Source organism: Anser cygnoides, chromosome 2 (assembly GCF_040182565.1).
Source record: "Anser cygnoides isolate HZ-2024a breed goose chromosome 2, Taihu_goose_T2T_genome, whole genome shotgun sequence".
In the NCBI taxonomy this organism is placed as follows: domain Eukaryota; kingdom Metazoa; phylum Chordata; class Aves; order Anseriformes; family Anatidae; genus Anser; species Anser cygnoides.
Genome location: NC_089874.1, coordinates 68,691,050 through 68,708,364, shown reverse-complemented (window position 1 = coordinate 68,708,364; position 17,315 = coordinate 68,691,050). Strand labels below are relative to the sequence as shown.

Here is a 17,315-nt window from a genome sequence, read left to right as displayed (position 1 = left end):
AATCTCAAAACAGACACAAAAGTAATAGTTCCTCATGTTCAGACTTAAACCTAAAATATATATATATTTTCTTTTGATTCACTGGTGGTGTTTGTAAAATGCAGAGTACAAAGGAGTGAAGTGGATAAAAGCTCTGTTCCTGGCGGAAATGTGCATATGCACAATGTTACTCGCTTTACAGGCTTCTGTGCAAGAGGCTGATCTTAACCACCCACTGTGCCTTCCTGTATATTCATGGTATGTCTGTAGTGTTTTCCAAATTAGAGGAACTCAACCTCTCTCTTAGAGGAGTGGCAGGGAAGGCACATGGCGATAAACATGGTGAGAGTATGCTAACCAAATTACCTCTCATCTAGAAGGTGGCTGTGAGTTTGGGTGTGTGCTCTGCGCCCACTTCACCTCCAGCCATGTCACCCTCACTCCTGGAGATACTTTCTTCCTAGAAAGAGGCAGCCAAGCGGTAGAAAGATTTTCTTGAAAAGGAGTATTACATTCTGTTCATAAACAGGGAAAATGGCAGGGAAAATTATACATTACTCGCATGTGCATGGCGCAACTGTCTTTCCATCCATTATGTCTCTCTGCATTTCAGGGACAGACTCTCAGAAGTACAAATATATATATATATACATATATATATAGCTGCATGCATGTGTTGCCTTATCAGCATCCAGCCTCTTACAGGTTAATGGTCTTTGTCAGAAAGGCAGAGTCTTTGTCTAATGCCTCCACCTATGCTCTGCACAGCAAAAATCTGAATAGATGAGGACATTGCTGCTAGATCTAGGAAACTTTTTCAAGAGGGAAATGGCAGATTACTCCATATATTTCAACTTTGAGCTGTAAGACTGCCTGTTTAGCACTGGGAAGACCACAGAATATTTGGGGTTGAAAGGAACCTTAAAGAACACAGAGTTCCAACCCCCTTGCTGTGGGTAGACATCTCACAGATAAGGATGGGTAGACATCTCACAGAGAAGGATGATCTGCCATCCAGTAAGACGTAAAATGGCATCACAGAGCATGAAAACAGTCCATATCTGGCTTTTTCTAGCATTATGCTGAAACCCACTTCCCAAAGCAACATGAAAATCACAAAAACTACACCACTCTCAGAATCTCTTGCTTTCAAGCCACCCCTTCAGGCCATGGCATGCAGTCAGGGCATGAAGTAAGAGAGCTTTTGGCTTGCAGCTCTACAAGACACTACCAACAAAAGATGACTGCGAGGACGCCATGTGCTGGTGGGCAGAGGAGTGGCTGATAAATTTCCCAATGTTAATTTCAGTGTTTGAAGTTCTCATTCACATTTGCTAACAACAGAGAAGTATTTCAGAAGAACTGCATCCATGAAGATACCTGCTCAGAATGGTATTACAGCATATCATGGAGCAAGGTGCACTGCAGCTTGCTCTAGGATTGCATGATTTCCTAGTCACACTTTGGTAATGGGCCACTGCACCTTAACCTCCTACACTAAGGCAACAAGAAGACTTATTAACTGAATCACTGGGAGGACTTCTCAACTTCAGGTCATGCATGAAGTATGGGAGCTTTTGGCTTGCAGCTCTACAAGACACTACCAACAAAAGATGACTGCGAGGACGCCATGTGCACAGAGGAGTGCCTGTCCAGTTTGTGCCTGTGGAACACACTGTAGTCGTTGCAGATCAAGAGAAAACGTGCATATTTGCCAAAAGCCTCGCAGAGATACTTCTTGAACTTCTCACCCACGAAGGCGTAGATGATGGGGTTGAGGCAGCAGTGGACGAAGGAGAGCGCCTCAGCCAGCTCCAGGGCTAGGTCGAGCCTTTGGCTTGCCTGGCAGTCATCGATGATGTGCATGTTCCTCATGGAGTCCAGGAAGAGCACGACATTGATAGGGGTCCAGAAAAGGAAGAACACAATGACAACAACGAAAACCAGCTTCATTGCTTTGTACTTGTTGCGAGTGTGACACCGCTGCAGGTTTTTCAAGATGTTGTGGTAGCAGAAAATGAGGATGCCCACCGGGATCAGCCACCCCAGGACATTGACTTCAAAATTACTGAAAATCTTCCAGCCGTTGCTGCTACCAGGATAGCGAGGCAGGCACACGGTCCTGTTGCTGTCTTCCATTTCCCGGAAGAAAATGAGGTCTGGCGCTGATGCTAAAATGGCGACTGCCCAAAGGGCCAGGCTTGCAATGACCCCGTGGGCGGACGTGCGCACCCGCAGAGCATACACAGACCGCACAATGGCCAAGTACCTGTCGATGCTCATGATAGTTATGAAGAAGGAGCTGCTGTAGAAACCAATGAAGTAAGCTGAGCTGACAATTTTACACATGACATTGCCAAAAGACCACTGGCTCGCCAGGGAGTACTGAACCAAGAAGGGGAGGGAGAAGACAAAGAGGAGATCAGAGATGGCAAGGTTCAGCAGATAGACATCAGTCATGGCCCTGACTTTTTTGAAGGCCATTAGGACCCAAACGACCAAAGCATTTCCCACAAGGCCGGTCACAAACAACACAGTGTACAGCACTGGAAAAAAAATCAGTGCAAATGCTGGAATAGTTTCAAGTTCACAGTCAATGTCCAGTTCAGAGTAGAGGAAGACGTCATCATAGGATGCAGAGGAGTTAACTCTTGATTGATAATCCACCTGTTCAAGGACATTGAAGCTCATGAGGCCCTAGTCCCAAATTATACTCATAGTAAATATACTTGGCAGAGTTCATCTCACACCAAACCCACAAGGAAAAATCAGGTGTGCCTTGGCCAGGTCAGAGGATACAAATGAGGAAGGAACATATGTGACCAGTCCTGCCCTGCAGGGATGAGGCTCTTGCACCAGAGGGACAAGGGCAGAAACACTGCAGTAAACCAGGGGGGGTACCAGCATCCCCCCACAGCTCCTTGGGGATGCCCAGCCCTGTGCCCACCCCATGCCACTGAGCAGGTGAGGTGAGAGACCCAGGGAGTATCACCAAGCCAGCAACCAAATGGGCATGGCCAGGGTGCTGAGAGCCCCCAGTAGAGGTTTTGGGGCTCAATTCTGTATATTGTTAAGGCCTTTGCATGGTTAATGGGGATGGCTGGGTGCCGATGGCTTCAAAGCCCCCACAGCCACAACTGCCATGGCCAGCCCAGTGCAGCAAGAGCGGTGAGGGCACATCCCCAGCACAGGGACCCCCCTGGACACTCCTAGGGCCAGCCCTGCCCCAGGGGACAGTCAGCCCTGACACATGCAGCCTGCTCAGTGGGAGATGCTTTCACACATGCTGCTTTCAGGGAACTGTGATCACACCCTCACTGTCCCCACCAGCATGGCCTCTCCCAGTAGCAAAGCCCCACACATCCCAGGCACAAACCTGGGCCCCTGAGGCATGCCCCTGGGCTCAGCTCACAGGGCGGCAGCCAGTGAGCAACTCACCAGCGAGTCCTCCAGGTCTCCTCCGGACAGCAGACTTCCCAGGCTGTTGTTCATAATCCAACACTGCGTGAAAGAATACCAGGAAAATTTCTTTATATTTAAAATAAATCTGAGAGGTGAATATATCTTCATACATATATAGTGGCAGTACTTTGCTTATGTTTCAATGCCAAGCCACTGGCAAAGTCTACACCCTAACAGCCAGCAGTCTCAAACTGCTTCTTCCTCTGTGTGACAGATGTTACATTAAAGGTGTGTAAAACCACAAGCCAATGAGTTCAATGTCTTTAGTTCACACATACAGAAACGGAAATGTTTAACTTATCTTCTGGATGATCATTCTGTCATTTCACAGGAATAGGAACGTCAATGTAAGAGATCTGCAATTTGTTCCACGCATATGTGAGGTGCCCCATCTCACCAGCAGCTCCTGTGCCACAGCCCCACATCATCATGAGAGGAGAGGAGAAGCAGCACTGCTGCTCCTGCACACCAAGAACTTTTGGTGAAGATGTATATTGGAGATGGCCCAACATGGCTGATAGCCAATGACGGTGAAGGACACCATGTTTGCCTGGATGGTTTTCCTTGGAAGGGCCCTCTGTCCACCCTGCACCCACCACAGAAATAGTCAAGTTGAGATCATCTCACAGTTCCTTCTCAAAACATGCATTCTGCAGGATGCTCTCAGAGACCAGCAATTCAGTAAAGCCCTGAACAAGACTGGATTTCCACCAACTCTGCAAGATATCTGCTGGGGACCCATCCTGACCCAACACGGCTTGTTGGGATGTGCCATGGAAGTCTGATGTGCTTTGCAGCTAATCTAATTGTTCAGATCATGGTTGTCAGTGTAATGTTGGTGTGAACAATTGTCTCACCCACAAGAAACAAAAGTGATAAATCTCTGAGCACAAGCACCTAGAAAATCTGCAAATATTTCACAGCTGCCTTTTGTTAGCGAGGGGGGACAATGTCACATTAGATGAAAGTATTGTTTGTGAGCCAAGCTGTAGGTATATGACAGTCTGCCTGACAGCCAAGGCCTCCTGAGTATTATTACTCTTGTAATAGCTGAAGACAGAACATTTCTCATAGCAGTGACTCGTGTTGAAGTGTTATCTCCATTACTCATTTTCAGGTTTAACACATCCATCAGTGCTGGTGGCACAGAAGGTACCCAAGAATCATGCAATGTATAAAAAGAGGTGACAACCAACTACATGAATTTGGCTGCCCAGTCAGCTCTGTACATCTCACCTCCTAAATGCAGATGGCAGGCTGCCCAACCACAAGAAATAAGCAGCTCCCAGAAGAACTGAGACTTCAGTGGAACTGTGAAGTGCACAGGTGTCTCCCAATGCAGAAGAAAAGAGAAGTTCACAGGCAGGAGCTGGGAGTAAAGGTGACACCTCAGGTACTCACACTATATGTCTTGCTCAGGGGATGCATCTCATTGAGTCTGGGCAACACAGGAGCAGGTTTTCTGTGGTGTTTACACTGAGGCAGGTGCTGGCTGTCCTGCAGGAACCTGTCCCAGTGTGGAAAACAAGCTGCTCAAAGACCCCAGGTCATGCAGACAGGGGGCCTTTGACTGTGAGTTCTCATTTCCTGCCTCAAGCGCCTGAAAAGGCTTTCTTAACTTGTAACCACAACTTTGGCAGCATCAGCAAAAATGTCTGTACATAACCCCCTGCTTGGGGCTTGTGGGCAGAGTTTCCCAAATCTTTTGGAGTAGAGCTGCTGAAATGTTGCCACTCATGCCTGCTCTCTGGTGCACAGGTGGAGTGAGGCAGCGGGGAACGAAGGGGAGCAAGGGGGCAATGGAAATCAGTGCTTGGCTCGGAAAAGAGCTGCAGCAGAAATCTTGATCTCCAGGTGCTTGATCACCAGCAGCATGTGCTGGTGAGCACAGGGACAGGTAGAGGGAAAGGACACGGCCATGGCTGAGCATCTACCAACAGGAATCTGTAGGGGCTGTGGTTTGTTCAGCATCAGCCTGTGTGGCCTCCTCGAGTCTCTGTCCATGCTCACTGTAAGGCAGCCACATTTATTCTTCCCTTCCTCACAGCATCTACTTCCACATCAGTGCTGTGCTTCTCTGAACATTTAACATCCTCAGATGTGGGCACTGGGGTATATCCTTCTCAGCTTCCCTGCTCACTGTGGGGTCACCTGAGTAACCAGCCCCCATGCCTGTGTGCAGCACCCATTTGAGATTTTCCTCCTCTCTACTTTCAAGGAATCCCAGAATCAGGATTTTTGAGTTTGGAAGGGTCCTCCGGAAGTCACCTGGTACAACCCCACTGCTCAAGCAAGGACACCTCATGTGGGTTGCCAAGGACCACATTGAGGAGGCTTTTGAAGATCCCCAAGGAGGAGACTCCATACCCTCTCTCAGCAGCCTGTGCCAGTGCTCAGTTATTCACTAGCCCTCTTCTATAATGGTATTCTTCTCCAAATCCTGTCCATAATACCAAATATTTAGCATTAGGGTGACAGGGGCAAGAGAGATGGGGCAGGGCTCTTTCTGGATCTCAGTAAGAAAGGTCAGACAACAAATGGCTTAATAAAGGAACTGTTTTAATAAGGCAGAATAAAAAGAAGAATATAGGTAGCGAATAAATCTTACTTCCCTTTCAGTTTTGGGAACCCTGCATGTGCTCAGCATTAGATGGACACTAGATGGATTTTTCCACAACACACTGCACAGATCCCATCTGTCATCATTCAAGCTTTACGTGACTTGCTTGCAAGAAAACACCTCTATTCATCATTTCTACCAGCAAACAGAAAGGATTTTCTCATAGAAACTTCTTGCTGCACTTTTTGACAAAGGCAATGCCACATAGTTGGTGTAATCACTGGTACCAAGTGGGAGCTGCCCACAGGCTCCTCTGTTACTATGAGCTGGGGCCACACTGGTCAAGCCTGAGCCCACAAAGGGCCACTGCTGTAGGGGTCACTGGCTCCTTGGTGTGGAGTGGTCTCCTGGTCAGCAGCACTGCAGCCCTCATGGCATGGCATGCACAGGGATCCAAACACGTCATGGTCCATCTCCCTGGCCATGGCCAGACCAACTGCATCTGTGTCACCCCAGGGTGACGCTCATCAAAAAGCCACACAGACCCACCACAGAGGAGAGATGTTGACTCCTCAGTCCCAGACCCGAGGGCTGTGGCAGGAGGTGGTTTTGCAGGCATGCTGGCACTGGAGATGATCTTGGTGGGGGGTCTCCTCTCCCACTTGCCTCAAAGCAGTACCTAGCTCTGCAGGGACACTCCCATCCTGCAGCAGGATCAGCAGCTTCACCTTCCAGTTCCTGTCTAACACTGGAAATTCTGAAACCGGGGAAATCTGGGGCCATGATAGCACTGTGGTGCAAGGCCCTGGGGCAGGAAGGCCCATGGGTGCTGGCAGAGCCATCCTGTAGCTTAAACCAGCGGGGCCCGGGTACCCCCAGCTGCAGACACTCCTGAGCAGGGACCAGTCCAGACCTAGACAATGCAGGTAACTTCTGCTTCTGACCTTTGTAATGAGGAAGGATAAATGTCTCCCACCAGTGGCTGGAAAGCCACCAGGCAGAGTGGTCTTGCATCTCTGCAGGGAAGTGACAGGAAGGAACAAGGCTCCCTCTGCTGGGTTTTTCTTCACAGGCAAGGCACAGAAATCATCACTGCAGAGATGTGTGTGACCAGTGGTGCTGGTTCACCTCCTTGTTCATCATGAAGCTTATTTAAGGGAGCAAAACTCTTCCAGCTCCACAGCAAGCCAGGGACTGGGAGACTGTGGTTACTGCCAGGGATTCAGTCTGGAAAAGCTCTTTCTTGGGATGTGACCCATTTGGCCACTACAACTGCAGTCTCTGGTTTGCGTCAGGAAGCAACACAGATGTCCTTTGTGGCTACATCCATGGACAGGGAGGAAGAGAAGCCAGACACACCACCCTCAGCTCCACACAAAAACATTTCAAATACATCATTTGGGTTTGTCAGCCTTATCAGAGTTGTTAAGCTCTAAGCGATCAGTTAAACATATTGTTTATATTGTTGTTGTATTGCACTGTGTTGTATTGTTGTTGTTGTATTGTTATGTATTGCATATTTATTGTGTCTTCAAAGCAAAAGCCAAGCCAGGTGCAAACTACTGTGGTGAAAGTATGAACTAATTCATAAGAACAAGACATTCCTGTAAGTGCCCTGATGATACAAGCTCAGCACAACAGAAAGACACCAAAGGAAATCACCCAAAGGATCTTTTCAAAACAATGCATATCTCCAAGCCATCCTTCTTATATATCTGTTGATTAATTATGCATGATACGTGTGATCCCATAACAAATTCAGGATGCCATAGGTTAGTAGCTGAATATAGCTTTCTTTCACTCCAGTCTGGTACTCCCCCAAAAAGACCACAATAGGGCAATGTGGAGAAGAGGTTCTCTCTGAATTTCTTTACTATGTAAATTTTGTCCAGCACTAGTCTTCCTGCCACGACCACATTTCCAGCCTGAAACTTTGCACCATATCACTTACAACCCCATGATAAAGAAACATTTCTCATCCGTTCAACACCTCCATTGCTTTTCTGCTTCTTTTCCCCAGGCCACCCACCCATCAACGCTCTAGTGCAGCAGGAAGGGCTGCACCTTGTCGCCAGGCCTTTTGCAGTGGCATGCAGGGGAGAAAAGGAGCCAGGGTGCGTCAAGAGGAAGCCAGGAATTCATAGGATTGGAGAAGTGGAGCTGGAGAGGCCTGGCAGCTGAAGAGGAACGTGAAGGTTGAGCTTTGTACCACCTGCAAGCCACCTGGGGGCATCTCCTGAGCCTTTGAGGGTCTTTGGATGATTCAGGACAGCTGGGAGCCATTTGGAGCCTCCACAGGGTAGACTATGGGCTGCATGTTGGCACGGGACTCCCAGGTTCATCTGAAAGACATTCAGAGCTGCACAGCCTGAACCACCCTGGGGCACACCACCGCAATCAGCTGGCGATACGCAGGGGCTGCAGGCTGAAAGCCAACAGCCTTTGGCCACGTCTCCTTCTGCTTTGTGGAAAAGGAACAGCTGGCTCTGCAGCCACCTTCAGCTCCTCAACTTCTTGAAAGCCTTCGGCTCCCAAGAGCTGAGGCTCATGTTGGTGTCCCGCTGCTTGGGTGCTCCAGTGGTGGGGGATTATAGTGTCTTCAGGTGCCACCAGAACAGGACGTCCAGCGGGAGGGAGTGTGGGGGGGGGAAGAAATGAAAGCAACGCTTCGTAATCGCTCAATTTCCCAGGACCCGTGCCTTGCAGAGCCCGCTGGGCCAAATATTTTGCTGCAGGGGAGGTTTAGGTTGGAAATGGGGAGAAATTTCTTAGGAAGAGTAGTCAGGCATTGGAAAAGGTTGCCCAGGGAGGTGGTGGCGTCACTGTCCCTGGGGGTGTTCAAGGAAAGGTTAGATGTGGTGCTTAGGGACACGGTTCAGTAGGTGATACTGGTGTAGGGGGATAACAATTCTGTGAGTCTGTGTTTGCCACAGCACGTTGGCTGGGTACCAGAAAGCCAGGAAATGGGGACAAAACCAGATCCCAGCCACCGACTTAAACACACGCCCCGTGCTTTTCGCATTTCCACATTTTTGCGCCAAGGCCGGGCCGCAAAGCGCGCAGCCACTCAAGCAGGTCACGTGTCACGACAAGAGCGAACCCAGGCAGGCACATCACGTGTCACAACAAGCGCGCCCCCGCAGCACGGCGCCCCCTCCGCCCGGCACGCCAGAGGTTAATGGCCGCGCAGCCGCACTTGCCCGGCCGCGCGCCCCGCGCCTTGGCTGGGATTGGCCCGCGGCGGGGGTGCGCCTGGTGCGTCACTCTTGCCCGTCGCGCTCACTGGTTGCGGAGTGGCCCTGGGATGCCGGGGCGAGAGGCAGAGGTAATGACGCGCGTCCGGCCCGGCGAGGTCCGGTGTGTTGGGTTCGCTCGCGAAGCTAAGGAGGGGCCCCGCGCGGCTCTCTGTGGATGGGAGACCGGCGGGGACTTCGCGTCGCGACGTGGCCGCTGCTGCAATTCCCTCTTGACAGGAAGTTAACCGGCCGCCTCCCCTCCTCCTCCAGATGCATCCCGTCCTGAAGGCCTTCGTCTGCGGCTCCATCAGCGGGACCTGCTCCACGCTTCTCTTTCAGCCCCTCGACCTGCTGAAGACCCGCCTGCAGATCCTGCAGCCCCCCGCGGGCGGGTAAGGGGCCCGGGGGGGCGGAGGCCGGGAGGTGGGGGCCGTGCCCCAGCCCGGCCGGGGCTTGGTGCTCGGGGGTGTCCTTCAGGGACTGAGGGTCCTTCTGGGATAGGGTGGGGTCTGGAAGGAGTGACCAAGAAGTCTGTAGGTCTGAGGTGCTGCAGTAATGCTTGGAGATACAAGTAGGGTGGTCTGGCGTGCGTCTGCTGGAGGGCAGAAGCAGGTCCTCGCTGCAGTTCTTGTCTTATCTTCCTTTCAGGTCCGGCCGTGTTGGCATGGTAATGCTGCTTTTTAGGGTGGTTCGGACCGAGAGTCTTCTGGGGCTCTGGAAAGGTGTCTCGCCAGTAAGTGGCTGTTTTAACCCTCATCTCAAAAATACATAAATAGACCTACCATTTATTAATAACCAAGGACCGGATTTAAGTGGCTAGCTCTTGTACAATTTAAGTGAAATCATGTAATAGGTAGATAGTTAAATCCCATTTTAAGGAGTTAATGGTTAATGTTGTGAGTTCCACTGGTTTGGTCCTAGCAGCCATTGTTGATTTGCAAGGCTGAGCAGCTGAATGCTTGAATAACTTTGTAAACATGGTGTGGCGAGTGCACTAACCTCATTTTGCTTTAGAATACCTTGTTCCTAGAAAATTGCAGATGAGGAATGTGTTAAATCCTGGCATCAGTTGAATCTCTTACCTCTCAGTGGCATTAATTACTTTTCTTTGTGTTCTTTTCTTAGCTTTAGTGATCTTGTAGTGATTTTTTTTTTCATAAAGCTTCCTATCACATTTAATAGCTCCTGAAATGTTCTGTAGTACATTTTGTCTTACGTGTGCTTTTTCTGTCTTACTTTGCTACTGTTTCTTTGCAGTCTTTTGCAAGATGCATTCCTGGGGTTGGGATTTACTTCAGCACTTTGTACACAATGAAGCAAAATCTTCTAGTGGACCGTTCACCCACAGCCCTGGAGTCTGTCTTTCTGGGTGCCACTGCACGTGCAATATCAGGGATTTGCATGTTGCCAGTAACTATAGTGAAGACCCGGTATGAGGTTAGTATGACTTTCTAATTCATTCCTTGTTAATAATATCACACCCCTTCCTCATGATGACAAAGAAATTCTTGTATCTGGAGAAGGTTGCTGGTCCTCAGATACAGCTAGAGATTTAGTCCCGAGTTCATCCTGGTTCACACATTGTGCCAAGTCATACGACTGGTGTTTAGGCAAGAAGTGTAAGATGAAACAGAATTCACCCTGAGATTTTGAAGTTCTGTTTGCATGCAATGTCTTTGGAATTGTAGGGCCCTTTTCAGGTTACCTTCTTGAAAGACTCTTTTAAAAGCAGGGGCAGGTGGAATGAAGTTTTTGCCTTGGGCTATCCTCTCTACTGCCATCTTAGGTATTACATGAAGCACGTAGCATTGTTGGTTTGAACATGGTTACCTCAGGCTGAGAACAGAGCTCCTCAGCCTGTTCCTGGCATGTGAATGACAAAATTTTATTTGCCTCTGCAGAGTGGAAGATTTGGCTATAGGAGTGTATACGGAGCTCTGAAGAATATTTATCAGACAGAAGGGGCTCGTGGCATGTTCAGTGGGCTCACCGCAACGCTGCTGCGGGATGCACCATTCTCTGGGATTTACCTGATGTTCTACACACAGACCAAAAAACTCACACCTCAGGGTAAGGCTGAACTTTGGAGGTTGTAACAGAAGATACTACTTTTCTTGCATCTTGCCCTATGATTCCCTTCTCTGCCTATTGCACTCAACCTCAGCAGCTAAATTAGTCTCTTGTAGGACTTCAGGTGAGATGTTTGCCTTTTACTTAAAGAGAACTGTAGACCTATAGCTCAGGTCAGTGTAGAAATGGAAATTGACCCCAAATTAATTGATTATGAAGACTGATGCTTAATATAAGTAAATGATGCATAAGTGGGTTAGTGAAGAACTGAGAGGATGTGTTCAGCAGTGTTTTATCCTGTTGGTTGTCTTGTATACTGATTAGTTCCCACTAAACTGGGGTTTCTCTGGTGTTAGAACTGGCTGGGACAAGACTGGCTGGGATAAGACTTACACATCTTTTCCTTATCTGAGCTCCAATTAAATTCAGTTCCTCAGCAGTGAGCTCTTTGTGCAGTGTTATCTTTAACTTGTTGCTACGTTTCCTTCCAAGGTCTTCTCTGCCCTGCGTGGATTTTGTCTTCTCTTGGACTCTGCCATTGATACCATCATTCAGTAGCTTTTCAGTTTGTAATGCAACTTAGCCTGTTTTGTATCTGAGTGAGTTGCCTTTGCTCTGCTGCAGACTATCTGGATCCAGTGCTCATGCCCTTGATGAATTTTGGCTGTGGGATCTTTGCGGGAATCTTGGCTTCACTGGCAACACAGCCTGCTGATGTCATCAAAACACACATGCAGCTGTCCCCTGAAAAGTACTGCAGGACGAGCCAGGCCATTGCCTTCATCTACAAGGTGAGATGAACCCCTTGTAGCTAGTGCAATTGCAGCCTCGCTTCTCACTTACTTGCCTGAAGCACAGCCATGCTAAGAAAGTTGTTGCCTTTTAAAGTAGGTGAACAAATGTGACTACTCATTGAGTTCTTACAATCAGGCTAATTAGCATGAGCATTTTCAGAAGATGAGATAGAACACGCTGCAGGAGACTGAGGCTGAATTTCTTGTCACTGGCTTATGGGCTGCTCAGGAAAGTAACTGGAGAAGTAATGTTTTTGATGGCTTGAAAGCAGTCAAAGGCTTCAGTCCGTTATTCCTTGGTTTCCCTTGTAATTAGTGAGGTATTCAGATATTTTTTTGCTCTTCTTGGATGGATTACAAGGCTGTAAACTTGCTCCCTGATTATTCTTGCCATTCCCTAGTCCATTATCTTTTTTTTCCACAGAATTACAGAAAATGGGGAATTGGAGAGCAAGCTTAGAGCACAAAGGTGGGCGTATTGCAGCAAGCATCTCTCCACACAAACTTGCTTCATGTTTCCAACTAGTGAATGATTTCACTTAAGTTCTGTCTGTTATACCTTGATTCTTACACTGGTAGTGATGGAAAGCACTTGGATTATTTCATTTTAGCTCTGTACGTAAGCTTGGTGGAGCTGTGCTTGCAGCTGCCGTCACCTCTGGCTTATCAGTGCAGGCACATCTGTAGTTACCACAGTGAGACAAAGGGTTTCTTTAGTATGTAGCATGAAATGGCAATATCAGATATAAGCCAGTGAAAAAACAATTCTTTTCCCTTAAAAGAGAAATAAAATATTAAAAGACACTAAAAGAGAAATAAATATTCAGGTCTGTATCCAAGGAATGGGATGGAGATGTACTCAAAATCTACCTTCCCCTTCCTGCCCTCAGAAGGCAGCTTTACTCTGTTTCCATATTGAACTCTAATCCTAAACAGGAATATGTTGGTTTTTTTTTTTGTACATGGTTCCTTTCCTTGTATCAGATTTTTTTTCTTCTTCAGTACTTATAAACTTCAGTTTTAAGTCTTAAATGATTTTTGTGAATATGAATGGTCTCTAAACTAGGACAAGTCACTTTCCTCAAGTGGCTTGAAATTGTTACTCCCTCATCTTCTCTTTTTCAGGCTTGAGTGTGGCTTTCCCTATTGTTTGTCATCCTAACACACCCTTCCCCTTCCTTCTTGATCAGTAGCCCTGCAAGTGCACAGTGTTATGGGTTCTTCCTAAAGGTTGAATGCAATTTAAGCCTGGATCTTTCAGAGGCTGATCTGGATCAGAGCTGAAATACATCCTGGGCTGTTCCATGTAATAAATGATGAGAAGTTAAAATGCTGGAGGCAGATGGTAACGGATTGCTGTTTATCTCCTGTTGCAGGACTTTGGGCTGGTCGGCTTTTTCCGAGGTGGAGTGCCCCGTGCCCTCAGGCGTACTTTGATGGCAGCAATGGCATGGACTGTATACGAACAGATGATGGAAAAAATGGGCTTGAAATCTTGACTGACTTGCACTAAAACTGACCAGCTTCACTCCTTTTCCTGCTTGCTGTGATCAGCTGGCACTGGGAAGTTACCAGTTGCACAGAGGAATAAGCCTTACTCAGCTGGGAGGAAGAAAGTCCTTCTGAGACAGAGGGTTAGGCCTTTTGGCAAGTAGGGGAAAGAAGAGTTGAATCTTTGCTTCATTTGATCAATGCATTCCAGAAGGACTGTACTTGCAGACTTCCTTGGGAAATGGCAGGGTTTCCGCAGCCTGGTGTCTGTGCTGAGAGAAGCCTATTTTAAAGATAACTCTGTGCTCACCACCTTAATGCAACGAGAAATTGCTGAACAGAAGTGTTTGAGGAGAAAACAGCAAGGGCAATGCTGATTGCAGAACCTGCCAGCCTGTTCCTTGCTGATCTGGCCAGTAAGGCCACTGTGATCCACCATCTGCTGTAGATCCACTGTGATCCACCATCTTCCTCGTATGCTTTGTTCTCACAGGGGAACACTGCAAACCCAGTCAGGAGACTGGATGTGTCTCTTGAGGTTTATAATTCAGGAGTGGGTGGAAGAGAATGAAGTGCTGAAGGAAAGCTCTGTCATCATTTTTATACTGTGCTTGATAGCAGAGAAGGTAACTCAAGCCTCCTAGCTGTGTCATATGCCACTGTGTAACTGAGTATCTTAACACTTCAAATGTGCTTCTGCGGCTACAGCAGCATTTGCACTAGAATTAAGAAGCACAAGACACTTCAAAGCAGAAGTAGAGAGCGTACTAGTTGCTACCAAAATTCTACTCGTTCCCTGAAAAACACTTTTCCTGGTGATCTGATTACATCAGGAATACTCAATTTTTTTTATCCAGTTGTACTAGAGACTTATTTGCTTCCTATTATTTGTTTGATCCCTGATCTACATTCTGCGTGAGCTGGTCCTTAGATGTAGCTTTTAGGATCACAGCTCCTAGTGCATAAATGTATAATGGAAGCAGATACAGATACTGACATTTCAGATTTCTCTCAGAAGCCATTACTGATTACATGTGGAATATCTTTAGTTTGGGAGAGAAAAGGCTGTTCTTTTCTGCAAGCTTTCTCCAAAGTTTGAGGTGTCTGAGTGTTGGGTAGGGAACTTCTGTTTATGTTCCACACAAACTCTGGCCGGGTTCTGAGATGATTGTTTTCTCTTAGCAGGTTCATCTATTCATGTTTCAGTATTCCTGAGTTTAAGCTTGGAAATCAAATACGCTTTTTTTCGTCAACTGTGCCTCTTCCCTCATTCCTACTCCAGACCTAATAGCATGTGCTTTCCAATCTTGGGTACAGCCTGCTCCCCTCTTCACTTGTACCTCTGTGGGCTGGCTGAATTGGGACTCTTGCAGCTTTGCTGGTGTTGTCACAAAGCTAAGCATGGAAGTATGTGTCTTGTTCTGTAGCGTACCTTGCAGAAAACATACCATTGGTTTTTATTAAATACCTAGTGGTGTTAAAATTCACTTTAAAAACAGAGTAGGTGTCTCTAAATATGAAGATGTGGCACACTTTAGCTGTATGAACTGGTTTGACCTATCGTTCTTAATACTTAAAATGCAACTTGCATAATCAGCACCGGCTCTGGCAGTCTCCTGACCACAAGAACAGAAGGGATGTGGGTTGTAAAAGATGTTCTTCAACAGATTCCAGCTGCAGGAAGCTTTGATTGACGTGAAAGTGAAGTCGTAGAAAAGTTTAGGGGACAAGCTGGCAGATTGTCAGGTGAGTGGCTGGATCACTTGCCAAATCCTGAATAAGAGCAGTTCCCCTTTTTGCAGTCCCTCTTACCCTCTTACTTGAACTCACAAATGCACGTGAAACAGTGGTAACTGCACACGTTGCTGTTTGTTACCCTGAGTACTGCTGACAGAGCTGGAGAACCAAGTCTAGATTACTGACCTGGCAGAGTGTTTTATTCTGCTATGCATGGGGTCAAAGCCTGAATTTATTTGGGGTTTCTCAGTCTGGTGCATGAGGTAGATCTGTTGTTCACCTTGGGTTGTGGCAGTCAAGGGCTGCACATGGTGTTGCCTGCAAGATGCTTCACAAATATTTTAGTTGCTGATTAAGCAATTGCAAAGTAGTATGCAGCTTGTGCAGATAGAAGCTTAATGAGGCATGTGAGCAAAGAGTGCCAGATGATAAATCTTGTATTAAGTAATGTCCTCATCAGAAATCTGAAATGCAGGACGGCTTTGGTGGCTTTCATGCCCTCTATTCCTGCCTGGTCAAGTAACAAAGGAAGAACTAAAGAATCTATTCAGACCTGCTGGTGTCTTAAAATCTACTGCCCTAAAGCAGTATTAGCTTCTTCTTTTGGAAGGCTCTTCTATTCCCTTCACTTCATAGAGAATGAGGAGGCTCTTAGTTGTTGCAGTAGAGTGAAAAGGTGTATGTCTTTCACTTGTGGACTAGTTGGGGCTCCTTGGACTTTCACAAATAGAGAATCTAAACTGCACTGTGCTTCATCAACCCTTAGTGCTGCAAATCAAAGACTTCTCTCACACAAGCTGGGAATAGTGAGTTTTGTGGTACAGCTTTGTTTGTTTTTATTTCTTTTGTCACTTCCCTTACATATAGGGGAAGGGAAAGCTTGAAGTTCTTTCTACTTCACAATCTGAAAGCTGTATCAGGCAGATACAAGACTTTCTCAGCTCACTTTATCATCTTTCACCGTTTTCCTTTTTCAAAAAAAAACAACATTGTTTCTAAACTGATTAGTTGAAGTTACTTTTCAATAGTTATGGTGAGTGTTTAGCTATGTTGCTGGTGAGACTGTATGCTTCTAATAAACAACAAATGGTCACTGTACAACCTAAACACAAAAACCAGAGACAGTCCCAGAGGCAGGTACTGAATCACCTACCTCCATCACCCCAACAATTCAGCACTAACAATCCCATTAGATAATCATTTTCAAAATCTAAGCTAAGATGGCTTTGGAGAAGGTGGTGTGATAAAGTGTGAGCCTTTTTCTATTATGGCAGGATCACAGTCAGATCCCTCTCTGGGTGACCTCAGTTGCTGGCAATGCACTCTTAGTGAGTGTGCATTGGCTCTGTTTGTCCCTGCAACTGTGGTATAAGAATGCAACTGGCTAACACGTTGAGGCAGTCAGTATTTAACTGACTTGTAAAGACAGAAGAGAAATAGCCTGGTTATTTATTTGTTTCATGTTATTGCTGTTCTGCCTGTGGTGGTCTTATTTTTTTTTTCCTCTTGCACTGTTTAAAATAGAACTGGAGCTTTTGAACATTTTATAGGTTTGAGTGTTTTGAGTGTATGTCTACATAAAATGTTTGTGATAAAGTATATATTTCTATTAAAAGCTGTGGTTGCCAGAATTATCAATTTCATCCCCTCTATTTCTTCAAAAAAAAAACAACCCACTAACAACAACAAAACAAAACAAAAACAACAACAACAAAAACGTAAAAAGCAAAGGGATGGGATGGAGGAAAAAGCCTAATAAAGCAAAAGAAGTTTCCCAAGAGAACAGAATTGTTGGGTGAGTTCAGATTAATATGAGGCCATGTGTATTCCCTTTCTCTAGGGCACAATAAACAGACTGTGCTAATGCAAGCTGAATTTGCATTACTTAAATGGAAAAAAATACACAGCAGTGGGGACTCTTGTCTTCCTCACAGCTTCCTCTGCCTGCCTGTTGTGTGTTAAGGCTGATAGGAAGTGAATATCACT

The 17,315-nt window shown here is 46.7% G+C and overlaps 2 protein-coding genes across 5 annotated transcripts; one reads left to right on the top strand and one right to left on the bottom strand.

The window, feature by feature from the left end:
* Positions 1-44: 44 nt before the first annotated feature.
* Positions 45-3,619, bottom strand: LOC106029696 (C-C chemokine receptor type 4-like). Its single transcript, XM_066992328.1, has 2 exons — positions 3,418-3,619; positions 45-2,646 (listed from the first exon to the last, which is right to left on the bottom strand). The coding sequence occupies exons 1-2, from the start codon at positions 3,547-3,549 to the stop codon at positions 1,570-1,572; spliced, it is 1,209 nt and encodes a 402-aa protein (XP_066848429.1). The 5' UTR covers positions 3,550-3,619; the 3' UTR covers positions 45-1,569.
* A 4,541-nt stretch (positions 3,620-8,160) lies between these two features.
* Positions 8,161-16,963, top strand: SLC25A38 (solute carrier family 25 member 38). Of its 4 annotated transcripts, XM_048055737.2 has the most exons (8): positions 9,032-9,326; positions 9,475-9,629; positions 9,886-9,970; positions 10,495-10,674; positions 11,139-11,307; positions 11,932-12,098; positions 12,526-12,570; positions 13,478-16,963. In XM_048055737.2, exons 1-7 carry the CDS (start codon positions 9,180-9,182, stop codon positions 12,559-12,561), a joined length of 939 nt encoding a protein of 312 aa, XP_047911694.2. In that variant the 5' UTR covers positions 9,032-9,179; the 3' UTR covers positions 12,562-12,570; positions 13,478-16,963. The 4 variants fall into 4 exon arrangements, with proteins under 4 accessions (XP_047911695.1, XP_047911694.2, XP_047911693.2 ...); XM_048055738.2 differs by lacking the exons at positions 9,032-9,326; positions 12,526-12,570 and adding an exon at positions 8,161-8,300 and having other exon boundaries at positions 9,508-9,629; XM_048055736.2 differs by lacking the exon at positions 12,526-12,570 and having other exon boundaries at positions 9,508-9,629.
* The last annotated feature ends 352 nt before the right edge of the window (positions 16,964-17,315 follow it).